Genomic DNA, 26,537 nt, shown 5'->3' on the forward strand with positions numbered 1-26,537 from the left:
ATACAAGAGCAAGCGTTTTCAGTCCTTAAGGTCATCCGGTTCAGTTCTCTTCTGAAGGTCCAGAAAGTGTTCTGAAGTGGGTGCCTGGAGGTGCCACATTAATGCCAATCTCTAGCTAGTGGGTGTGAATGATATCTGGGCAAGCCCTAACCAATGGGGTAAACGTTCCCAGGGCCAACACTACCCAATTGGAGTATATTCAAGATGAAAAAAGATTCAGCCACACTAAACTTGAGGTACGAGGGCTTGGTGTGTGATTATGGAGTGTACTGTGGTAATCCTAGTGCCATCCCACATCTAACACTAAAATCCAGTTTGAGGCAGCCACTGTGCTCACAACAAACGCAGACACAGAAGTCTGTTAGGACAGAGTCCTTCAGTAACCAGACAGTGGATCCCCAAGAGTTATCTTGACATATTGTTCTCACCACTTAAGTATGTCTCAAGTTTATACATGAACACAGCAAACCAGACAAGCAGGATTTAGCACCATTGTGTCAAAAAAGATGCCCACAGCCCCACCCTGCCCATTCTGTGGAGCTCAGAGGAGTCATCTAAGCCCATTCAGATCACCCTAGTGTTTCCTCCTGGGAGGCATTTCACACCTATTCAAGGCTAATTACTGGCTGGGAAAAATTAGAGAGACAAAGCAAATAATCCTTGCTCAGTCTGGGAAAGGATAGCTTTCAAAAGGTTACTTTTCCTTAATTTTTATTAACATTCAATTTCACCACTGAATTGGGTTTTAATAACTATAAAAATAGTTGTTTAATAAAAGTGATTTTCCCTTGCACTATCACTTTCCCATGGACCAATGCACTACAAGGCTTCCAGGAGTAATAGGGTAGAGCAGTGCTTAATTTGATAGGTACCTTCTCAAAAGGCCCCTGCAGCTTGCACCACACAGCCCCTGCCAGCGCTGCCAATTACAGTACCAACAGAACAAATAACCATCATACTCCTACAAGTGAAAGGGCTCAGACTATTCCTGGCCGCCCCAAGCGTGGGAGGCAGGTATTGTTAATTTTTAATGTATATTGAATTATTAAACACGGTTGACTCATCTCAAAATTTTACAGAAATTCTCATCTCAAAGTTTTACAGACAGTATCACCATGTGGTGGACTGGGGGTGAGTGTCTGAAAAGTTTCAGCTCTCCGTCCATCATATCCTTGTGTTTGGACTGTCATTAGTGCCAGTGTTTAGAATTAAGTGTCAATGCAGAGTACCAGAAACCACCGACTCACATTAAGCACTGGGGTAAAGAGTGGATATTGCACATCGGATCCTAGCGGCCACAAGCAACAGCCTCTAGTACCTCCACATCGCGGTTACTGCTGGTCAGGGCTTCCTGCAGAGACGCAATCATGGCGTCCTTTTCCTGCAGGGCGTAGATGCGCAGCTCGTCTCGTTCCTGGGCAGCCTGCTGAAGAGTCTTGTACGCAGCTTCCAGCTTGGGGGTCGCAAACTCCTTCTGCTGTAGTACGTCTCTTAAAGCCTGCAATGTCACAAAAAAGAAAGCACAGGAAGGGATGATAGTGAAAGAACTGGGAAAATGATTGTTCAAAACCAAGGTACAGTTGTGTATTAAATCTGTCGGCCTTCTACTTCTATACAAAGTATACAATACTCTTATTGCCCATCTTCAGTAACTGCTATGAACCTTCTCTTAGGATTACTATTCCATAATTGCAACCAACCATATCCAGCGCTATTGCCTTCTCCCATACATGCTGTTCGATGTTCATGTTGTAGGGGGTAAAGTTTCCTCTAGTATACATTATATATGGGATAAATTACCCCTGCCCCATCACACATTATAACGATATTGTAAGTCATCGTGGAGTTCCATAACCATAACCATACATTATGTTACTCGGAGGTGACTTACAATGTCCTTTTAGTGTATGACAGAAGGCATTTTACTCCTTACAATACATGGCCATACCCTCATCGTTACCAGAAAAGCATAAATCCTTAGTATCTTTCGCGTTCATGTTCATTGCAAAAATTAACAATAAAAGCAGGATCTGTACTGTCAAATTAAACACATCAAAAAGCAGTTAGTAATTCTTGCCAAACATATTTGGATTACAAAAATGCTGCAGCTCAAATTGTATTGAAACATGCAGAGATTCCATCCTTCCTGTGGTGATCACTTCATTTTAGAAAAACACATCAGAAGGAAAAGACAGTTCCTGTTTTCCTGGTTTAATCTCTGGTTGTAATGATGCTCCATGACCTGTCTTTCGCCCGGGCTGCTATCTCCGGCAGCAGGTACTGTGGCATCAGAACTCAACTGTAATAACTTATTGAAGAGGAGAGGCTTTGTGATCCCTTTATTACAAGGGACTAGATGTGCCACAAGTTGTCTGTAATAAGGGAACTAGAGACGTGCTTTTATACAGGGATTGCAGCCCCCCCATGTACTCTAGGGATGTCACAAATTGAGAAAGAGTTCCATGACCACAAATGGAGCAAAGCCAAATTTAAAGTACCTTTATAAAGTCACAGACCTTCGAGCAGACGTGTGATATTCCTGTAGCGCATAGTAGGGGGTATTTTGTTCCTTAAAATACAAGGTCACACTACCCATCTCTTCAAACACTATGTGAAATCCTTGTTCTCTTGGGCCTTATTTTGAAAATGATGCTAGGGGAATATAAACGCTAGCAATCGGTTTCACTATTGAAACAGAAGTTGTAATTGTGCTCAGTGGCCTGGCTTTTACATTATATTTTGTCTCCGGCTAAAGGCGTTGTGACATCACAACTTAAATATAATAAATTACTACAGTAGAGTAGCTGAGCCATTTTCTTATTTCAAATGACTAGTAATGTGTCTCGTTTTATTAGGTGACCAGTAATGTCACCAGTAGCCTGCAATAAGAAAATTAGAGATATTTTCTTTACAAGGAAAACAACTGCTAATAGCCACTTGCAGTGCGTACTATAGCCTTACAGCCCTCCGCCGAGGGCTATTCTGGTTGTTAAAGGCCATGAACCAGAGCGGCGAGGGCCTATAACAAGGGTGATGGCCTTTATCAACAGATATAGCCCGAGGCAGAAGACTATTAAAACATGCCACACAATTTAAATAGAATGTTCCAAATAAAACAAGCATTGGCATAGCCAATAGGTCTCGCCTTTGGGACCTTATATGTGTTTAGCCATGCAACAGTTGCATAACTAAATACTTATAAGGTCCCAAAAGCGAGACCTATTGGCTATGCCAAGGGCTGTGCGGCCGCGAAAGTGATAGTAACCGCGGTCAAGCGCGGTGCGTGCGCCCGCGCACATGCACTGTAGCTCTAGGCTGGCCTGGTAGCACTTTTTGGAGCCCTCTCAATAAGTCTCGCCAGACCAGCGCATGCGCTGGGTCAGGCGAGACCTAAAAAGGGCGAAACAAGAGGACAAACATTGGAATGTAGGAGCTTCTGGCTTATACCAGCCATTATATGCCCAGAGCTACTCCACCGTCTTCAATGGGACGCTCAATATTCCAATGTTCTAATATTCCGTATTTTTAACAAATGCAATCCCACAGCTAGTAGCCACATCCAGTGACTTCTACTTCATGATTTTATCAGCTACCCACCGCCTTCTAATGCAGGTTATTCTTATTATTTTTTACAACACAGGCTCCCCACTCTGATCTTCATTAATGGTATATTTTTGATATGTTTCATGTTCCCCGTTGCTCACAGTGATCATCTCTTCGTTTTTCCGTAGCACGTCAGACAGGCGAGCCACATCGCGGTCCTTTTCTCGCAACGCCTGCCGCAGCTGTTCCACCTCTTCCTCCTTTGACTTCAAGGCCGAAAACTTATCATCCGCCGCTTGCTATATCCAGCATACCCAGCAACGAGAGCAGACAGAAACAGGCCAAATTTAGAAGAGAAGAAAACAGGCATACAATCTTTTAGGATTTAAAGTATACAAACATGGCAGGGGGTGTTAGAGATACAAAAGGAGCTAGCTGCATGCCTCCAGGGGTCAATCTCACTCTCACCTGGAGTTTATGGACTAGGAATGTTCCACCAAGAGTTTGAAGCACACCTACAATGGTGCAGCAGTGACACCTGGAGGCTAGTCAAGTAATGGTTATGTACTGACGCCTTGAAAGGACCTGCATTCTGCCTCTTGACCACAGAGGTCAATGCAGTGTCTGTCAATGGGGCAGTGACAACTGATGGCAAGCGAAGCGGACCAGTTCTTTCTTTCTCTTCTCAGGCATTTCAGGGAGTCCCTTATCTGCCTAGACCTTCAAACAATTGGGTGTGTAAACATGTGATGGTGGGGCCCTCTATTTTTAATTTTCAATCAAACATAAGAGGTTGTTTTAAACATCCCCTCTCTGCCTCCTTCATCCTTCCCCATCACATAAATATAACTTCAGGAGAATGGGACATGCTCACCTGGATGGCCAGGTCTCGCTCCTTCAGCCTCTGTTGCAGCCTCTCAATCAGCGCACCTTTTACATCCGAAGGTTCATTCCCAAACCTCACAGTCCTCAGCAGGCCCACACAGTCCTGCGCGATGGTACAAAAGCAGGACAGAGCAGCCTTTGTTAAAAGCATTACACAAACAGACGACGATGGGAGAGAAATGCTTGTTTTACAGATGGAACGGGGGTCATGGGGCAGAAAGGGGCTTATAGGCCTCAACCGTGGGTGTTGAGGTGGTTTCCCCACTCATGTCCCGGGGCCCATCCTATTCCAGTTCTGCAAACTGGGCCAAATACACCCCCTTCACACTTGACTCTCAGGGTAGCTAGGGCGAGCAGTCACAGACTTCTCAGGGAGATAATGTGGGGTGTCTCGAGCTGAGCACTCAAACAACAGACACAATGATCTTAATGTCCAAATCAGTTCCTGCCTTTACAAGAAAGAAAGTACTTTAATCACACGGTTGCACTAAATACTACAACAATTCAATGATCACACAAGGCAGTGCTTTGGAGTGTGTTTCCCTGAAGGTGCTTCACCTGCCCTGTGTGCTCCAATACTAACTCTCAGGTGCTCCCCCTAGCTCTGGGGACAGCTCTTGTGAAATCCAGCTCACCTCCGTCCTGACTTGGTCAGTTACGGTCGCTCCCTCCTGCCCCCGCTCTCTCCTGCCTCAAGCTGGGTATCGTTGCGCAGCCCTGCTGCTGATCATAGTTATCGTCCTTTGCTGCACTTATTGTTTATTTTAAACATTGTATTGCCCTGCCGAGATCGTGTGCCCGTGTTTGCTGCCCTTTGCTGCATTATTTGTATTTGTGCTCCTGCATTAGCTGCTCCCTGCTTTGGCATTGTGCCTGCTTTGGCATTGTGTGGCCGCCCGCGTAGTTCTTTGATCGGTTTCACCCGACCCGGTCGGCGCTTCCGCCCCAGCCGCCATTGCTGTTGTTGTTGTTGTTGGCCAGAGCCCGCCCCCTCCACCACGCACCCGCCTCCCAGCTGCTCCTCCCTCGCCCCTTCCCCCTCCCACTTATGACAGTTGCTCTTGCGCGCAGCGTTCACGCGCAGCGTCCGCGCCCAACCCGCGCCGAAGGTGCGCCAAAGGTAAGCCCGTCTACGCCCGTCCGCGCCTGGACCGCGCCCAGCGCCAGACCCCCTGCCCCTCGCACTGCCCAGCCCCCCCGCGTTACCTACGATGCCGCCACCCTCCTAGCCCTTAACCCCGGTCGCGCCCCCTACTGCATCCAAGCCGCTCCAGGACGCACCCATGGACCGTTCTCCTGCCCCTCCTGCAAATTCAGCGGCACCGTCAACATCTCCGCTCCGACCACACCACAGATTCCCGACCCCAACCACCTAGAATGCATCCTTCTCAACACCCGCTCGGTCCACAGGCACGCCATTGACCTTTGGAACCTACTAGACACCATCTCTCCAGACGTCGCCTTCCTAACGGAAACATGGATGAACGCCTCCTCCGCCCCTGACATCGCCATCGCTATCCCTGACGACTATAAGATTACACGCAAAGACCGCACCGACCAAACAGGAGGAGGAATCGCTATCGTCCACAAGAAATCAATCCACATCTCAACCAGCTCTGACGCCAACCTCGCCAACTCCGAACACCTCCACTTCCAGATCCACATCGACCCCAAGACCACACTCAGAGGCACCCTCCTCTACAGACCACCAGGACCCCGCGCAAGATTCAGTGAAGACATCACGGACTTCATCACCCCACACGCGCTCCCCTCCAAAGACTACATCCTCCTGGGAGACCTCAACTTCCACCTTGAGAAGATCAACGACCGCAACACCGCCACCCTCTTAGACAACCTCGCCAACCTCGGACTTAAACAACTGGTCACTTCCCCCACCCACATCGCAGGTCACACACTCGACCCCATCTTCACCTCTAGCAACCATGTCTCTTTCAACCACACTATGGAGCTCCTCTGGACTGACCACAGCTGCGTCCACTTCACCTACAACAAGCCGAAACCCATCATCCACCTCCAACCAACTCTACAAAGAAACTGGAACAAAATCACCACGGAACAGATCTCCTCATCGATGCTTCAAACCTCCCCAGCCCTCTCTTCTGACGCCAACGAAGCCGCCTCCAACCTCACCCTTTGGTTATCCAACACCGCAGACACCTTAGCACCACTGAAAAAACGCCTACACAAAATCAAGAAGGCCTCATGGTTCAACGAGGACCTCAAGAAATCCAAGAAACTATGCCGCTCCCTTGAAAAGGCCTGGAAAAAAGACTCATCCACCAGCAACAAGGACGCCTTCAAAAACGCCATCCGTACTCACCACCAACTGATCCGAAAAGCCAAAAAAACAGCATTCAAGGATCGACTCGACAACAACGCCCACAACAGCAAGGAACTTTTCAACATCGTCAAGGAATTTTCCAACCCCTCGGCCAACTCCAACGACATCACCCCCTCTCAAACTCTCTGCGACTCCCTAGCCTCTTTTTTCCACAACAAGATTGCTGACATCCACAACAGCTTTGACAACCAACCCGGAAGCCAACCCACCCTACCATCAGCTGACTATCTTCCCCCCGTTAACACCCTCAACGCCTGGAACCCAATCACCACTGAGGACACCATCCGCCTGATGAATTCCATCCACTCTGGATCCCCCACAGACCCATGCCCTCACCACATCTTCAACAAAGCAGACTCCGTCATAGCCCCGCACCTCCGAGACGTCATCAACTGCTCCTTCAACTCCGCTACCTTCCCAGAAGACTGGAAACACGCTGAACTCACCGCACTTCTGAAAAAACCAACAGCAGACCCCACCGAACTCAAAAACTACCGCCCCATCTCACTTCTTCCATTCCCGGCCAAAGTCATCGAGAAAGCTGTCAACAACCAGCTCGCCGCCTTCCTCGAAGCCAACAAATCCCTCGACTCCTCACAATCTGGCTTCCGAGCAAAACACAGCACTGAGACCGCCCTCATCGCAGCAACAGACGACATTCGAACTCTACTGGACATTGGAGACACAGTCGCCCTCATCCTCCTCGACCTCTCTGCTGCCTTCGACACAGTCTGCCACAGCACCCTTTTACAGCGCCTCAAAAACATCGGAATCCAAGGAAAGGCACTGGAATGGATCACCTCGTTCCTTTCCGGAAGAACCCAGAGAGTCCGCCTCCCTCCATTCAAGTCCGAGGCCTCTGAAATCATCTGCGGCGTACCACAAGGATCCTCACTCAGCCCCACCCTCTTCAACGTATACATGAGCCCCCTCGCGACCATCGCCCGCCAACACAACCTCAACATCATCTCTTACGCGGATGACACTCAACTGATCCTTTCTCTCACCAAGGACCCCAGCACCGCCAAAACTAACCTACACGAAGGAATGAAAGAAGTCGCCGAATGGATGAAACAAAGCCGTCTGAAACTGAACTCAGACAAAACAGAAGTCCTCATCTTAGGTAAATCCCCCTCTGCTTGGGACGACTCCTGGTGGCCGGAAGCCCTCGGAAAAGCACCCATCCCGACAGACCACGCACGGAACCTTGGCGTCATCCTGGACTCTTCACTCTCAATGAACAGACAAGTCAGCGCCGTATCCTCATCCTGCTTCAACATCCTTCGCATGCTCAGAAAAACATTTCGCTGGATCCCCACCGAAACAAGGAAAACAGTCACCCATGCTCTGGTCACGAGCCGACTGGACTACGGAAACACCCTCTACGCAGGTACCACCGCCAAACTACAGAAGAAACTACAACGAATCCAAAACGCCTCAGCCAGGCTCATATTAGACATCCCACGCAACGAACACATCTCGGGTCACCTTAAAGACCTCCACTGGCTACCCGTCAATAAGAGGATCACTTTCCGACTGCTTACCCACGCACACAAATCACTCTACGACATCGGACCAGATTGCCTCAACTCTCGACTGTCCTTCTACACCCCCTCCCGCCAACTTCGATCTTCCAGCCAAGCATTCGCCACTGTCCCTCGCATCAACAAAACCACCATTGGAGGCAGATCCTTCTCATACCTGGCTGCCAAAACATGGAACTCACTCCCCGCTTACCTTCGCCTCACCCAGAATCACCTAGCGTTCAGAAAACAACTTAAAACGTGGATATTTGACAAATAACCCCCCTCCCCTCCCCAAGCGCCTTGAAACCCTCTGGGTATGTAGTGCGCTATATAAATTTTATGACTTATGACTTATGACCCCTCCTTGGGGATGGGTGATAATGCTAGAGTCCTCAATGAACACCTTGCATGCCGGGCCGAGCCTCCGGTGAGGGGTGCAGGGAGCCACCAAGCCCACCTGTGTTTGCTAGAGGTCATCTGAAAATGGACTCTCTCAGCACACACGCCCAGACTCTGTCAGAGAAGCTGCAGTGCCTTGGAAAGGCACTGGACTGGTCACAATGGTGATCTTTTGTTAGAAGATGCACTCTACTGGGCTTATGCAGATGGACAAAAAGGGACGAAGGTTCCGTACCCTTCACACTAAACATATCACCTGATACCATTTAAAGCATCAGTGCAATAGACTGTGTCCTGATGAAGGCATCTTCGCCGAAACGCGCGTAGTCTCCATCCACCGCTTTGCTTTCATCATTTCTGTTTTGAATTCGATATTCTCCTTTTGTCTATTTGTGCTATATATTATATTTACAATTAAGTGCTACTAATGTCAAAATGTGGGAAAAAAATATATTTTTTGTATACTGACAATTTATCATTGATCATATATTTTTCCTATATATTTTTATACTCCCAAAAAAAATTATCAAATAAATGATTTTAAACACTTTAATCTGTTTAAGTTGCACTTGTGAATTGAGTTTGATTGAAAGCACTCACTTTATATAGTTATACACCTGGTAATTATTGGCACTCTTTATCTATGGTTGTTATAAAATAATTTTTCAGTCTTATGCAGATGCAGCCCATGGTCAGACTGAGGTCACTTTTTGGTTACAGTCTCGACTGAACCAAAGGAAAGTGAAGCCATGGTTGGGCCTGTGACAATTATGCAATTCCAGCCCTCGTCCAGGGCAACGACAATCACCGTAGGCCCGGTTGGGGGCTGCAACTGGGTCAACATAGTTGTGTGGTTGCCACCAGGAACCTAGGAAGAGACCAGGAAGCCCACCTGGACGCGGGTCCTCCCTAGTTCACTCTCAAGTAGTCTGCTCTCCTGGACTTCACACGGCCTCACCGGGGGGGGGGGGGGGGCGCTGTCCCCTCAGTTCCTCGCCAGTAGAAATTCAGACTCCAGGTAATGTCCCCATACCTTCTGGAGACTGGCTGTCAGGCTGAGAGAGTAGTCCGCGTACCCTGCAGAGCATTCCCTTCGTTGATCATGAAGACGATGGAGCCGGAACAAAGAGGGATGGTCTCAGTCCCACTTTGATGCTCAGCTCTTCAGACGGGGGGTGTGGATCAGTGGACTCTAACTGTAGAACCAGTTTGGGGTGATTCTCCTGTCAGGTGTCCTCCTCTGGCTGTTCTCCAGACACGGCCTTTATGCAGAGTGATGCTTCTCACAGGAAGTACCGGCGAGGGGTACACCACCCTGGAGCACCCACAATGAAAGCATGAGGTGTGGGGCTTCTTCACGTGGCTAGCATGAGCCCAAATGAAGCAGTAATCCGGATTAGACAAAATGGCCGGCCTCACCTCTCACAACTTCCTTACCTCTCACAGAGTCTGCAGTCCCACTACTCAATGCGACCATCCACAAAATGGCGGTGCTCAGGAAGACCATTCGGCAGCTCCTTGTCAACAAGAAGGCGTCAAGTGATTTCTAAAAGTAGCCCTGCCTCCATCCTCCTCACTTCAGTATCTGGGTCTCCTCCCTCCAGCTACAGGAATGCAGAGACAACACTCACGCCTCATCTTGTGCAAGGCGAGACCAGTGGTATCCAAAATGGATCCATGTGGCCTCCATCACTCAGGCTCAGTCATACACAGCTCAACTCCAATCATGAGTTACACTCACTACATACGCACATGCGCCCGACATGCACAAGGATGCCCATGCAATGGTTTGGGCATACTCCGGTGGGACATTATGCATGTCACAGAGGGTAAAGCCATGGTCACACTGCCGATTTCGCCGTACACATGGTGTGTTGCCACAACGGCTTAATGTGCTAGACTCAAGATAGGGACAGGAGTCCATACCAGTAATGAGAGATCACTTGTCTCTCCTCCATGTCTCATGTCGCGTCTAGGACCTCAGAAAGGCCACTGTGACGCCAGGTCCAAAATAAAAGTCTGGTGTCTCAGCGCAGGAGGGGGGGGGGGGGCGGATTACCATGCTGGGGACATTTCCATCTCAAAAGAGCATTCCCCGTTTAATTTGTGTCATCACACCTACTTCTGCCCATAAGCCAGCTCAGATCCCGTCCTCTCATATCTTCTAGTCCTTTCCCTCCCTGCAGCATCCGCGTCAGAAAGGGCTGTCCTTCATCTCAGCGCATCCATAGGCGGGCGGCTCCAGCCATAGGCGGGCGGCTCCAGCCATAGGCGGGCGGCTCCAGCCATAGGCGGGCGGCTCCAGCCATAGGCGGGCGGCTCCAGCCATAGGCGGGCGGCTCCAGCCATAGGCGGGCGGCTCCAGCCATAGGCGGGCGGCTCCAGCCATAGGCGGGCGGCTCCAGCCATAGGCGGGTGGCTCCAGCCATAGGCGGGCGGCTCCAGCCATAGGCGGGCGGCTCCAACAGCACCTTGCAGTGTACCAGTAAGGGACATGATCAGTTACATCCGGTAGTAGGGGGCAGTGGGATCAGGCAGAGTCCAAAACGCGTTTTCTCAGGTCTCCTACTTCGGTGTCACTGCCCTGAGATGGCTCATCAAGCAGCGTCTAGAAGCCCCAGGAGCACACTAGAGGAGCTGGGAGCGTGTCAGACAAGGTCTTGCTTCCCTGGGCATGCGAGTGACCTTCGTCACTGGGCTCTTACTCCATCCTGAGGCCAAATACGTGCACTTTTGGCCTCGACGTAAGAACACACATCACCCCTAACGGAGGTGTTCTTCACGGTCTCTCCCAGGAGAAGGGGGTCTCTTTTAAACCCCACTGCATGGTTCATGGAGCTGTAAACATCTTGGGCCCTCGAAGACCAGTTCCATAAATGTCTTCCTATTCTCCACTTCACTCTGTGGCTTCCCTTCCCGCCTTCAAGAGATCGCACCGCGGAGGCTGCAGGTTCAGAGGTTCGCTGCTAAACTGGCAAGTGACCAACCTCGCTTTCTCAAACTCATCAACCACCATTTTGCTTTCAGGAAATCACTTAAAACCTTTGTTTTTGACGAATTACCTCAGTCTTTCACATTGACTTGGTCTTATAATGGTTTATAGCACCAGGACATGCTTGGGGGTTGGGGCCACATCACATCCTGCAGAGGTGTTGATCCTAAAACATGAGGTACTTACCTGCGTTGGGCACTGTGCCATTTAGGTGTGTACAATGAGGGCACACTGCATGGGAGGAAGTGCCTTCATGTGGTCGTGAGGACTGACCCTCCACTCACTGACACACAACAAATGGAGGATGAAATTAGGCCCATTACTGTGGCAAACATGCCCCCACCTTGTCAGATACAGGTAAGTATTCCATCCTGATGAGAACACATGGACCCCCATAAAACACTGCTTAACATCTGCATGCACTGCATACTTCTTTACAACACATTCATTGGCACCCTGAATAACTGTACAACACACCTTCAGCAGAAGTAAGAACAAGTGTTTGCGTGGGGCATGTTCTAGTATCTAAAATAGCCTGATGAAGGCTTCCCAGCAGGTACCGCAACATGCTGACAGCCATGAAGCAGCATTGTACAAACAAGCACTGAACACAACATCTGCAGTGAACTCACCTTCAGGAGCTCCTCCTTCCTCTGCAGGCTCTCAGTGAGTTGTCTGATCAGTGACTCATGCTGTGGGATGCTGCAGGGATGGCCTCTATCCAGCAGGTGCTGCTCTACCTGGCTATCCCCATTTTCCTACAAATAACAGAGAGGAAGGATGTGATATGCAGATCTTATTTGATTATGGTTTATAGGACAAGCCAACACAGCAGGTGAGGTCTCCAAAATTGGAGCCAACACTTCAGGTGAGGCCTCCAGAACTGAAGCCACCACTTCACATGAGGTGAGGCCTCCAGAACTGAAGCCACCACTTCAGCTGAGGCCTCCAGAACTGAAGCCAACACTTCAGCTGAGGCCTCAATAACCGAGGACAACCCACAAGGTGAGGTCTCCGGAACTGAAGCCAACACTGCAGGTGAGGCCTACAGAACTGAAGCCAACACTGCAGGTGAGGCCTAATGAACTGAAGCCAACACTGCAGGTGAGGCCTACTGAACTGAAGCCAACACTGCAGGTGAGGCAAACACTGCAGGTGAGGCCTACTGAACTGAAGCCAACACTGCAGGTGAGGCGTTCTGAACTGAAGCCAACACTGCAGGTGAGGCCTACTGAACTGAAGCCAACACTGCAGGTGAGGCCTACTGAACTGAAGCCAACACTGCAGGTGAGGCCTTCTGAACTGAAGCCAACACTGCAGGTGAGGCCTTCTGAACTGAAGCCAACACTGCAGGTGAGGCCTTCTGAACTGAAGCCAACACTGCAGGTGAGGCCTTCTGAACTGAAGCCAACACTCCAGGGGAGGGCTCCAGAGCTGAAGCCAACACTCCAGGGGAGGGCTCCAGAGCTGAAGCCAACACTCCAGGGGAGGGCTCCAGAGCTGAAGCCAACACTCCAGGGGAGGGCTCCAGAGCTGAAGCCAACACTCCAGGTGAGGCCTCCAGAGCTGAAGCCAACACTCCAGGTGAGGCCTCCAGAGCTGAAGCCAACACTCCAGGTGAGGCCTCCAGAGCTGAAGCCAACACTCCAGGTGAGGCCTCCAGAGCTGAAGCCAACACTCCAGGTGAGGCCTCCAGAGCTGAAGCCAACACTCCAGGTGAGGCCTCCAGAGCTGAAGCCAACACTCCAGGTGGGGCCTTCAGAACTGAAGCCAACACTGTAGATGAGGCCTTCAGAACTGAAGCCAACACTCCAGGTGGGGCCTTCAGAACTGAAGCCAACACTCCAGGTGGGGCCTTCAGAACTGAAGCCAACACTGTAGATGAGGCCTTCAGAACTGATCCCAACACTCCAGGTGAGGCCCCCAGAACAGACGCCAACACTGCAGGTGAGGGCTCCAGAGCTGAAGCCAACACTGCAGGTGAGGGCTCCAGAGCTGAAGCCAACACTGCAGGTGAGGGCTCCAGAGCTGAAGCCAACACTGCAGGTGAGGGCTCCAGAGCTGAAGCCAACACTGCAGGTGAGGGCTCCAGAGCTGAAGCCAACACTGCAGGTGAGGGCTCCAGAGCGGACGCCAACACTGCAGGTGAGGGCTCCAGAGCGGACGCCAACACTGCAGGTGAGGGCTCCAGAGCGGACGCCAACACTGCAGGTGAGGGCTCCAGAGCGGACGCCAACACTGCAGGTGAGGGCTCCAGAGCGGACGCCAACACTGCAGGTGAGGGCTCCAGAGCGGACGCCAACACTGCAGGGGAGGGCTCCAGAGCGGACGCCAACACTGCAGGTGAGGGCTCCAGAGCGGACGCCAACACTGCAGGTGAGGGCTCCAGAGCTGATGCCAACACTCCAGGTGAGGGCTCCAGAGCCGACGCCAACACTGCAGGTGAGGGCTCGAGAGCTGACGCCAACAATGCAGGTGAGGGCTCCAGAGCTGACGCCAACACTCCAGGTGAGGGCTCCAGAGCTGAAGCCAACACTCCAGGTGAGGGCTCCAGAGCTGAAGCCAACACTCCAGGGGAGGGCTCCAGAGCTGAAGCCATCACTCCAGGGGAGGGCTCCAGAGCTGAAGCCATCACTCCAGGGGAGGGCTCCAGAGCTGAAGCCAACACTCCAGGGGAGGGCTCCAGAGTTGAAGCCAACACTCCAGGTGGAGCCGGGAGGGCTCCAGAGCTAAAGCCAACACTCCAGGGGAGGGCTCCAGAGCTGAAGCCATCACTCCAGGGGAGGGCTCCAGAGCTGAAGCCAACACTCCAGGGGAGGGCTCCAGAGTTGAAGCCAACACTCCAGGTGGAGCCGGGAGGGCTCCAGAGCTAAAGCCAACACTCCAGGTGGAGCCGGGAGGGCTCCAGAGCTAAAGCCAACACTCCAGGTGGGGCCTTCAGAATTGAAGCCAACACTGTAGATGAGGCCTTCAGAACTGAAGCAAACACTCTAGGTGAGGCCTTCAGAGCTGAAGCAAACACTCCAGGTGAGGCCTCCAGAGCTGAAGCCAACACTCCAGGTGAGGCCTCCAGAGGTGAAGCCAACACTCCAGGTGAGGCCTCCAGAGGTGAAGCCAACACTCCAGGTGAGGCCTCCAGAGGTGAAGCCAACACTCCAGGTGAGGCCTCCAGAGGTGAAGCCAACACTCCAGGTGAGGCCTCCAGAGGTGAAGCCAACACTCCAGGTGAGGCCTCCAGAGGTGAAGCCAACACTCCAGGTGAGGCCTCCAGAGCTGAAAGCCAACACTCTAGGGGAGGGCTCCAGAGCTGAAAGCCAACACTCTAGGGGAGGGCTCCAGAGCTGAAAGCCAACACTCCAGGTGAGGCCTCCAGAACTGATCCCAACACTCCAGGGGAGGGCTCCAGAGCTGAAAGCAACACTCCAGGGGAGGGCTCCAGAGCTGAAGCCAACACTCCAGGTGAGGGCTCCAGAGCTGAAGCCAACACTCCAGTGGAGGGCTCCAGAGCTGAAGCCAACACTCCAGTGGAGGGCTCCAGAGCTGAAGCCAACACTCCAGGTGAGGGCTCCAGAGCTGAAGCCAACACTCCAGGTGAGGGCTCCAGAGGTGAAGCCAACACTCCAGGGGAGGGCTCCAGAGCTGAAGCCAACACTCCAGGTGAGGGCTCCAGAGCCCTGGTATCACGGCATGTGCCGAGTAAAGAGGAGCTCATGCTAGTCGACAAAGATCTAGGAGTCAAAGGCAGCGAACACGCCGGTACCTGTAGTCTGAAAAGTAGAAGCATCTTATTGGTTGGCTCAATACCCATTCTGTGCAGTAGAACTTGCAAAGTAAACTGGCATGTTCAGTTCCATAGGTATGTGTAGATATGAGTGAGCCAAAGTGCATTCTGGGACATGCAGTCTAGTGTTGACTGGGGATGTCCACACTGGTATATACAGAACTGTAGCAGGCGCCTCTACCAAACGAATCGGCGTGCACTCTGAGATATTTGGCACTCTGTTTTAATAGGGAAGAGGAATACTATGAGGGCCAGAAGGCCAAGAAAACAAGCATTGGCATAGCCAATAGGTCTCGCCTTTAGGACCTTACAAGTGTTTAGCTATGCAACAGTTGCATAACTAAATACTTATAAGGTCCTAAAAGCGAGACCTATTGGCTATGCAAAGAGGCCGTGTGGCCGCGAAAGTGAAAGTGATGGCGATCGCAATCAAAGCTGCCGTGCGGCCGCGAAAGTGAAAGTAATCGTGGTAAAGCGCGGCGCGCGCGCCCGCGCACCTTCACTGTAGCTCTAGGCTGGCCTGGTAGCACTTTTTGGAGCCCTCTCAATAAGTCTGGCCAGACCTAAGTCTGGCCAGACCAGCGCATGCGCTGGGTCAGGCGAGACCTAAAAATTGCAAGTGGATGAGGTATGTAAGCTTAGCATTGGAACGTGGACATCAGCTCTGTCAGCAGATCTCAGTGTGTGCCACTAGAGGGCAGTGTAACACAAGATTAAGCACCTATCTGTGCTAGGGTCTGTGAACCAGAACACAAAGCCAACATCCTTCCATGATTGGTCGAGTCCCCAGCCGACATCTGTAGAAAAAGAATACAGCAAGATAGCTTAGTAGGTTGAGGGCCTGCTGAAGACTATATTCTATAGGTCACGGATTGAAATCTCGAGCTATGGTGGAGAAATTGAAATCAAGGAGCAACACCCAAGCTCCCGTCTTGAATATGGCTTTCTGGCAAACAGGGTGGAAGCAAACAAGGAGAGTGGAAGTAAACAAGGAGGGTGGAAGTAAACAAGGAGGGTGGAAGTAAACAAGGAGGGTGGAAGTAAAAGTAAGTAAGTAAAATGGTTTATATAGAGAACAAACACCCAAAGGTGTCTTAGTGCTGGCGGTAACCCTTCAGGTGAGGAACACTGGGCGAGAGCAAAGCAGCTACACCTATATGAAAGATTCAGCAAAGAGCCAGGAGTTCAGATGCTTCCTGAACAGTAACAGGCTGGGCTGGCAGCGTAAAGTCAAAGGTAGGAGAACATCCTTCCACCCCATCTTTTTTCTTTATTCTGAGGATGATTTATCATTTTAGCTTATTGGACCAGGCAAAGTGCCTTAAAAAGGATCCTCTTCCTGACAGGTGCCAATGAAGGCATTGAATGATGTGGAGACAGAAGCAAACATAGGAATCTTTAAGAGCATTCTGGCCGCTGCCTTCTGTTGGGAGTGCAGTTTTTTCTCCTGTTGCTCCGGGTGCCCAAATATAGGGCATTACAGTAATCAATCCGGGAGGTGACAAGTGCCACCATCACTGTCTTCTGTAGGTCCTGGGGGATGAATGGGGAAATCTTCTTAAGGACCCTAGGCAAAAAGAAACCCAAAGAGGCGATGTTATTTATTTGTTCTGAGAATCCAAGTTTAGTATCAAAAGTAACACCCAGGTTTCTCGCTTTTCGTACTGGAAGCGAGCCAAGATCATCCGGCCACCAAGACAAGTTCCAGAAGGTGGTGTTCTTTCCAAAGAGCAAAACCTCGTTTTTTTTTCGGACTTCAATTCCAGACTGCATCCAGCTGGCGGAAAGGGTCATGCAGCCGCAAAAGTTGTTTGCTTCCTTTATGATGTCAGGAGCTATAGACTCCACAATCTGTATCGTAAGCGTAGGAGAACACTGCAAGACCATTGCTTCGGATGAGATTGATGCAGAAATGCAGATGTTGAAAAGTTTAGGGCTGAGCGAGGAGCCCCGAGGAAGCCTACAGGGGAGGGAGAAAGGAGCAGAACTAACGTCACCCATCTCTACTCGCTGTTGCCCGTCATCTAAAAACGAGCTCCGCAAAGCCAGAGCAGAGCAGTGAAAGCACAGCTGCTGGAGCCGGTTTATGAGGAGCGAGTGATGGACCGTATCGAAGGCTACAGAAAAATCTAATCAAATCAATGCCGCTTTGCCCCCCTTATCAATCGCCATCTTCAGATCTTCTGATTCAGCTACCAGAGTGGAGTCTGTACAGTGGTTGGCTCTGAAACTGAACTGTGATGGATCAAGAAGCAGGTTTAGATCTAAAGAGGCGAGGAGTTCCTCATTCACTGCCTTTCTAATATCTTTGCAGGAAACGGGAGGCAAGAGATTGGCCTACGATTCTTTACGTCTTAAGGGTCTAGCAGGGCTTTTTCATCAGAGGCAGGAGACAACAAGAGGGTGAAAGAGGGTGGGAGAAAACAGAGGGTAGAAGAACGAACAGAGTGAAAAAACAAAGGTGGAAGAAAACAAAGAGGGTGGAGAAAACAAAGAGGGAGGAAGGAAACACAGAGGGTGGAAGAGGAAGGAAACAAAGAGGGTGGAAGGAAAAGAGGGTGGAAGGAAAAGAGGGTGGAAGGAAACAGAGGGTGGAAGAAAACAGAGGGTGGAAGAAAACAGAGGGTGGAAGAAAACAGAGGGAGGAACAAAACAGAGGGAGGAACAAAACAGAGGGAGGAACAAAACAGAGGGTGGAACAAAACAGAGGGTGGAACAAAACAGAGGGTGGAACAAAACAGAGGATGGAAGAAAACAAAGAGGGTGGAAAAAAACAAAGAGGGTGGAAAAAAACAAAGAGGGTGGAGGTGGAAAAAAACAAAGAGGGTGGAAGAGGAAGGAAACAAAGAGGGTGGAAGGAAACAAAGAGGGTGGAAGGAAACAAAGAGGGTGGAAGGAAACAAAGAGGGTGGAAGGAAACAAAGAGGGTGGAAGGAAACAAAGAGGGTGGAAGGAAACAAAGAGGGTGGAAGGAAACAAAGAGGATGGAAGGAAACAAAGAGGATGGAAGGAAACAAAGAGGATGGAAGGAAACAGACTATGAACCCACGTATCAAAAGCTACCTGTATGTGGTAGGTGCCCTTGGAGTGTCCGAAACTATTCAGTAGGGCACAATGGGCTTTAACGCCGTGGCAAGCATATACTCCACTCTTAACGAGGGCCTACAGGTCATGAGGACACACGGGCCTGTGTGGGAAACTGCAATAGCCGAGCCTCCCTTGATGAGAGTGGGATCTCACTCCAACAACCCCCACCCTTCAGCATCACAGGGACAGTATCAGTGACCGTGTCTGCTGCTCTTGAAGGGATTCATATGTCTAGATACCAGCTTCTCAATCTGCCCACCAGGGCCAGAGTTTCATACTACCCATCGGGGCCAGAGTTTCATACTGTCCAACTGGACCAGCTTATTACACTGCCCAGCAGGGCCAGAGTTTCACACTGTCCAGCAGGGCCAGAGTTTCACACTGCCCAGCAGGGCCAGAGTTTCACACTGCCCACCAGGGCCAGAGTTTCATACTGCCCAGCAGGGCCGCCAGAGTTTCATACTGCCCAGCAGGGCCGCCAGAGTTTCATACTGCCCAGCAGGGCCGCCAGAGTTTCATACTGCCCAGCAGGGCCGCCAGAGTTTCATACTGCCCAGCAGGGCCGCCAGAGTTTCATACTGCCCACCAGGGCCACCAGAGTTTCATACTGCCCAGCAGGGCCACCAGAGTTTCATACTGCCCAGCAGGGCCACCAGAGTTTCATACTGCCCACCAGGGCCGCCAGAGTTTCACACTGCCCACCAGGGCCAGAGTTTCATACTGCCCACCAGAGTTTCATACTGCCCACCAAGGCCACCAGAGTTTCATACTGCCCACCAGGGCCGCCAGAGTTTCACACTGCCCACCAGGGCCAGAGTTTCATACTGCCCACCAGGGCCACCAGAGTTTCATACTGCCCACCAAGGCCACCAGAGTTTCATACTGCCCACCAGGGCCGCCAGAGTTTCATACTGCCCACCAGGGCCACCAGAGTTTCATACTGTCCACCAGTGTCAGGCTCTCACAGTAACCAAAAGGTGAAGCTTCCCACACTACCCACCAGGCCAGGCTCCTCATCCTGCCTGAGTCTCATACAAGTTCTCACACCGCTCACCAGGGCCACCTTCTCATCCTGGCCACCAGGGCCAGCTAGTCATACTGCCTACCAGCCCTTGCTTCTCACATCGCCCATCAGTGCCGGCTTCGGACATATCCCACCAGACAGCTTTTGATATCACTCACTAATGCCACCTCCTCACATTTCCCATCAGCACTAGCGGCGCAAGCTGCCTGCTTCTACTGCCACTCCATGCCCATCACCCCCACCCCTGGCAGCATGTGGCATGGAGGGTAGGCACCTTGAGACCCCAGAAGGCACTAGGCCTTGCAGTGCTGGAGGGGAATTCATAGACGTAAGCTGCCCAACCAAGCCTGTGTCCCCAAGTGTGCGTGCAATGGGGTGGAATATGCAGCCTCATGGGGGCCCGGGCCATGAGTGCAAGTGCACCCAATGAGGGGGGAGGGGTGGCGCCAGGGAAGGGTATGGGTCTGTGAATGCGAGTGCTGCGCAATAAAAGTCTGAACGCAAGACCTGCAGCGTGAGCGCTGCACCGCAAGTACAAGCGCTGTACTAGGACTGAGAGCACTACACTAATAGTGTGAGCGCAACACTACAAGTGTGAGCTCTGGACTAGGAGTGTGAGTGCAACACTACAAGTGTGAGCCCTGGACTAGGAGTGTGAGTGCAACACTACAAGTGTGAGCCCTGGACTAGGAGTGTGAGTGCAACACTACAAGTGTGAGCCCTGGACTAGGAGTGTGAGTGCAACACTACAAGTGTGAGCTCTGGACTAGGAGTGTGAGTGCAACACTACAAGCGTGAGCTCTGGACTAGGAGTGCGAGTGCAGCACTACAAGTGTGAGCTCTGGACTAGGAGTGTGAGTGCAACACTACAAGTGTGAGCCCTGGACTAGGAGTGTGAGTGCAACACTACAAGTGTGAGCCCTGGACTAGGAGTGTGAGTGCAACACTACAAGCGTGAGCTCTGGACTAGGAGTGTGAGTGCAACACTACAAGCGTGAGCTCTGGACTAGGAGTGCGAGTGCAGCACTACAAGTGTGAGCTCTGGACTAGGAGTGTGAGTGCAACACTACAAGTGTGAGCCCTGGACTAGGAGTGTGAGTGCAGCACTACAAGTGTGAGCCCTGGACTAGGAGTGTGAGTGCAGCACTACAAGTGTGAGCCCTGGAGTGTGAGTGCAACACTACAAGTGTGAGCCCTGGACTAGGAGTGTGAGTGCAACACTACAAGTGTGAGCTCTGGACTAGGAGTGTGAGTGCAACACTACAAGCGTGAGCTCTGGACTAGGAGTGCGAGTGCAGCACTACAAGTGTGAGCTCTGGACTAGGAGTGTGAGTGCAACACTACAAGTGTGAGCTCTGGACTAGTACGAGTGCTGCAGCACAAGCATACGAGTATGAGCGCTGCACCACAAGCATAGGAGTATGAGCGCTGCACCACAAGCATAGGAGTATGAGCGCTGCACCACAAGCATAGGAGTATGAGCGCTGCACCACAAGCATAGGAGTATGAGCGCTGCAGCACAAGCATAGGAGTACGAGTGCTGCAGCACAAGCATAGGAGTATGAGCGCTGCAGTACAAGCATAGGAGTATGAGCGCTGCACCACAAGCATAGGAGTATGAGCGCTGCAGCACAAGCATAGGAGTATGAGCGCTGCAGCACAAGCATAGGAGTACGAGCGCTGCAGCACAAGCATAGGAGTACGAGCGCTGCAGCACAAGCATAGGAGTACGAGCGCTGCAGCACAAGCATAGGAGTATGAGCGCTGCAGTACAAGCATAGGAGTATGAGCGCTGCACCACAAGCATAGGAGTATGAGCGCTGCAGCACAAGCATAGGAGTATGAACGCTGCAGCACAAGCATAAGCGGTGCAGCACAAGTACAGGCGCTGGGCCATAAAACTGTTGGACCATGAGTCTAAGAGGAGCAGCACAAGTATAGGAGTACGAGTGCTGCAGCACAAGCATAGGAGTACGAGTGCTGCAGCACAAGCATAGGAGTACGAGTGCTGCAGCACAAGCATAGGAGTACGAGTGCTGCAGCACAAGCATAGGAGTACGAGTGCTGCAGCACAAGTATAGGAGTACGAGTGCTGCAGCACAAGTATAGGAGTACGAGTGCTGCAGCACAAGTATAGGAGTACGAGTGCTGCAGCACAAGTATAGGAGTACGAGTGCTGCAGCACAAGTATAGGAGTACGAGTGCTGCAGCACAAGTATAGGAGTACGAGTGCTGCAGCACAAGTATAGGAGTACGAGTGCTGCAGCACAAGTATAGGAGTACGAGTGCTGCAGCACAAGTATAGGAGTACGAGTGCTGCAGCACAAGTATAGGAGCATGAGTGCTGCAGCACAAGTATAAGAGGTGCAGCACCAGGAGGCTCAGCGCCGCTGCAGCACGGGAGGCTCAGTGCCGCTGCAGCACGGGAGGCTCAGCGCCGCTGCAGCACGGGAGGCTCAGCGCCGCTGCAGCACGGGAGGCTCAGTGCCGCTGCAGCACGGGAGGCTCAGCGCCGCTGCAGCACGGGAGGCTCAGCGCCGCTGCAGCACGGGAGGCTCAGCGCCGCTGCAGCACGGGAGGCTCAGCGCTGCAGCACGAGTCGAAGCGCTGCAGCATGAGTAGATGCGCTGCAGCACGAGTAGAAGCGCTGCAGCACGAGTAGAAGCGCTGCAGCACGAGTAGAAGCGCTGCAGCACGAGTAGAAGCGCTGCAGCACGATTAGAAGCGCTGCAGCACGAGTAGAAGCGCTGCAGCACGAGTAGAAGCGCTGCAGCACGAGTAGAAGTTTGAGCCCTCAGTTATGGGCCTTGGGGGCGCCACCCACCCCTCTGCACGCCGGTGGCTCGTTTACCTCCTTCAGGGCACGGATTTCCTCCTGGGCTGCCTGTAGCTGCTTCTTTAACTGCTCCACAGACTGCTGCAGCTTACGAAAAACTGGAAACTTCTGAATAACGGAGTAAAAAAAAGAAAAGAAGAATTGGAGTCATTCACAGAACATGCGTGGAGGAAATGTAAGACCTACAACTAATGGGGAAAGGGATACAGGGATATTGATGTAAAAACTCTCTAGCTAGTGACAGACACCACCAATTGGAGGCTACAAAAGGTTTCATGATACCCAGAGAGGCCAGGCCCTGCACTCATCATAGTTATTGCCATCTGTGCCTCATGGCGCCACCTGTAAAGTGTTCAGTCTGCATCTAGGTGCTACAAGTGACCTGGATATTATGTATGTGGGTGCTATCGCCAAAGGGTTGCGTTGCACTTATGCTGCATCTGGATGCATCTCAGTTACATCTGGGGACGGATTGCAAAATATTTTGAGTCTTGACTGCATCTCAGCATCACCTGTGACTTATCATCCATCAAATGTGAACTTTAACTCGCGCCCTCGCCATGCACGGCTCATGCCCTCACATAGGGCATTACTTGTGACATGTTCTACGACGTCTTTAATAACATTCCTAATGAACTCCGAAATGAAATCATTGATGACAACACTGTCCAAGGCGGGGGGCGCGATAGCAGCGCTTTAGCGCACAAGTTAAAGTTACTTAAGATAACTATAACTAGGCAATTTCAGTGGGATTGTTAGTTTAAAACGTTTTGTTTTCACCCAACTATAATGTTCCTTTATGCTTCATTATATACACACATACATTGTATTGTATTGTACTGGTTCTTATATAGCGCTGCTGTCACCCCACGGGTATCCTGGCGCTCAGGTACAGGAACACACAGCCATCATGATGAGGGATCAAAGGAAGGACAGAGAGGATCAGGCTTTCGGGAAGAGCCATGTTTTGAGGCTCTTTCTGAAATCAGTTAGAGAGTCGATCTGTCTGATCTTCTGTGGTAACTCATTCCACGGCCGAGCACCAACCACGCTAAAGGCCCTCCCCCCCCCCCCCCAGCCTAGAGCGTTTAAATCTGGGAATTACCAGCAGGCTGGCGCTGGAGGAACGAAGCTGTCTCCGAGGGAGGTACCAGGCAAACCTTTCCTGTAAAGGGACCGGGCCCATCTTGTGTGTTGCTCTGTACACCAGACAGAGGGATTTAAAAAGGACCCTTTCCTTAATTGGTAACCAGTGAAGCTCTCTCAAGGCATGAGTGGAGGACGAGTTACGCCACAAGTTCAGCACCAGTTTTGCCGCGGCAGACTGGACTCTTTGCAGACCCTGAAAGATGTACTGAGGGGCCCCTAAATACAAGGAATTGCAATAGTCCAGTCTGCCCATCACTGTGCTACGTACTACCAGGGAGCGCAAATCCTTCGGTAAGATCGGAAGTATCCGACGTAACAGGCGCAGCAGACCGAAACACGCACTGGCTGTCTTGTCTGCCTGCGACTCCATTTGGAGGTTCTTATCTATTAGGACCCCCAGGTTACGTATCGTACTGGCCGGGGCCAGCGGGTCCTCCTCGGGGGTAAGCCTAAACTCCACCGGTGTATGCATAGGCAGCCTCGCCAATGAGCAGTACAACACCTCAGTCTTCCCTCCATTGAACTTCAGGGAGTTCCTCCGCAGCCAGTCTACGGTCTGACGCATGCACTCTTGGAATAAATCCATAGAGACTGCCTGTTTTCCTTCCAAGGAGAACGCCAGTTGCGTATCGTCCGCGTAGTTGACCAAGTCAACCCTGAACGATTTAATGATAGAAAGGAGTGGCTGTAGATAGATGTTAAAGAGAATAGGGCCGATGCTAGAACCCTGCGGTACTCCATAGGCTATGGGTGATTTGCGAGATGTGAATGGTGCTAAAGTTACCGTCTGTTGTCTCCCTGTCAGATAAGACCGCAGCCACTGCAATGCCCGTCCCTTCAACCCTATTCTCTCCAGTCTCTCCAGCAGGATTGAGTGACTCACTGTCTCGAATGCGGCAGACACATCAAGAAGCACTAAAACCGTAGAATTCCCGTTGTCGGCCCACATCCGTAGGTTGTCCATCATAGTGGACAGAGCGGACTCGGTTCCATATCCGGTACGAAAACCAAACTGGTCCTTATCCAGCAGGTGATGTTCCTCCAAATAGCATGATAAAGATCTGCTTACAGCCTTTTCCAGAATTTTAATTGGAAAGGGAAGGAGAGAGATTGGCCGAAAATTAACCGGATTTGTCGGGTCCAAGGAGGGCTTCTTAATACATCTATAGTTTTAATTGAATCAACCACGAGTCCCTGAATGCAATTGAACTGCATCTACTGAGGAGGTCCAATGGGGGCCGATATTATAAAACAGGCAATCAGAGGAAGGGTCACCATGATGTTAATGCTGGACTTTACCTTGGAGAAAGGTCGGAATGACCGAAACGCATCAGGACTGCTGTCCGATTTTGAAAACAAATTGAAGGAATTGCCGATCTGTGAGTGCGCCTCCTCCTTTTTGAGATGTCATCAGTGATGTCACTGACCATGTCATGAATGATGCAATATGTGACATCATCAGCAGTGCATTGCGGGCGGGCGCGCGAGTTATAGTTAGCAGAACTAACTATATCGGAGGAATTTCAATGGTTTTGTACGAGTGAAATGTCCAGCTAACTATAACAGCCCTGAAACCTATGGTTTTTTCAGTGAATTTCAAAGGTTTTTTAAATGATCATTTTTAAATGTAATAATAGTTACATGTATTTTTATGATACTGATTTTTACAGTTTAATTGTTTATTTTTACATATTTTATTTTTTAAATTACATTATATATATTTAAAATAAATGGAAATAAAAAGGTTTTTAAAACATTGAAACTGAAATATTTTTTTGTTGTTGAATGTATAAGTGCAGAACTATAAGTGTGTTGGTTAGTTAGAGGACTGCATGCATAGTGGATAGGGGTTTGAGGCAGTCCATGTGCTAAGGCCTGGGTCACTGTATGAGTACTTGGGTACTGACTGAATGATTTGAGTACTGCAAGGAGAGTGCCTGGGTGAATTTATAGGTGGTTGGGTTTTGGTGCAGTTTTTACAATTTTTTCAGATGGGTACTGGTGGTAACTGACTGACTAACCAGTCCTAGAGCCAGTGCTATGCTAAAAGACACTTCGAATACAGTTAAAACACCTACATACACTATGGAAAACTATGCGTTGGGGTACCCCTGTGATTAGAACGACCTCCTCTGTAAGCCCCTAGTACATAATAGGGCTGGGGATTAAAACTACCTCTTAAAACGCACCACAGGCCTGCACACTGGTGATGGGGGGGGGAAATGGGGGGGCGCTAAGCTGACGTGTGCAAACACACCCTATGGCCATTTTAATTTGGGGGATAAAGTCCCCTTGAATCCCGAGTGTCCCTTGGGTCCAACTAGCCCACCAGGTATCTCCAGTTAGCGCCACAGAGCTGAGTTGCAGAGAGGTGTAAAAAGTGGCACGGCCTGGACCACCTCTCTGCAACGCAGCGGCGCTTACTGGAAGCACCTGGTGGACTAGTTGGCCCCAGGGGCCCTCAGGATTGAAGGGGAATTATTTCCCCATCTTAAAACCCGCCACAGGGCGCGTTTGCACACGTCACCTCAGGCCCCATCTGTGAGAAAGTGCCATCTTTCTTGCATGGTACGCCCCCACTTTCTGCTGAATTGCTGATGTGCTTTGACTGAGTGTGCCCTGGGCTCCTGCCAATCAGGTGCCCAGGGCCTGTGTTCCTTCCCTAAAACTGTATTGAAGCTGAAACCCAATTGGCATCTCTGGCCACATGTCAGCCCCTGGTAAATGGCACCCCAAGTACCCAGGGCATTGTGACCAGAGAAGACCCCCAAGGGCTGCAGCACTTATTGTGCCACCCTTAGGTACCTTGCACCCTAACACCCACACACTGCCTTTGCAGACTGAGTGTCCTGGTGCAGAATTAAATAAAGAGTTGACATGGCACACATCCCTGTGTGCCATGCCCACAAACCCACTGCCCTGGCATACATCAGTCACCCCTCTAGCTGGGTGC

The 26,537-nt window shown here is 50.9% G+C and overlaps 1 protein-coding gene across 11 annotated transcripts in view; it reads right to left on the reverse strand.

Annotated features, from left to right (window-relative positions):
• LOC146869170 (uncharacterized) overlaps positions 1 to 26,537 on the reverse strand; it is a 166,788-nt gene that overhangs the window by 13,872 nt on the left and 126,379 nt on the right. For 8 of the 11 annotated variants that reach the window (XR_014977630.1, XM_085640929.1, XM_085640907.1 and 5 more), the window contains 5 exons: positions 22,451 to 22,543; positions 12,340 to 12,465; positions 4,418 to 4,531; positions 3,705 to 3,842; positions 1,319 to 1,498 (listed from right to left, as the gene is read on the reverse strand). Coding sequence is in view for 10 of the 11 variants with exons in the window: in XM_085640929.1 (XP_085497055.1) it covers positions 1,319 to 1,498; positions 3,705 to 3,842; positions 4,418 to 4,531; positions 12,340 to 12,465; positions 22,451 to 22,543 (651 nt within the window). In the remaining variant the exon portion in view is untranslated. The remainder of the gene's footprint in view (positions 1 to 1,318; positions 1,499 to 3,704; positions 3,843 to 4,417; positions 4,532 to 12,339; positions 12,466 to 22,450; positions 22,544 to 26,537) is intronic. The other 3 variants (XM_085640913.1, XM_085640910.1, XM_085640996.1) reach the window with 2 other exon arrangements.

Source organism: Triturus cristatus, chromosome 1_1 (assembly GCF_964204655.1).
Source record: "Triturus cristatus chromosome 1_1, aTriCri1.1, whole genome shotgun sequence".
NCBI classification, from domain to species: Eukaryota; Metazoa; Chordata; class Amphibia; order Caudata; family Salamandridae; genus Triturus; species Triturus cristatus.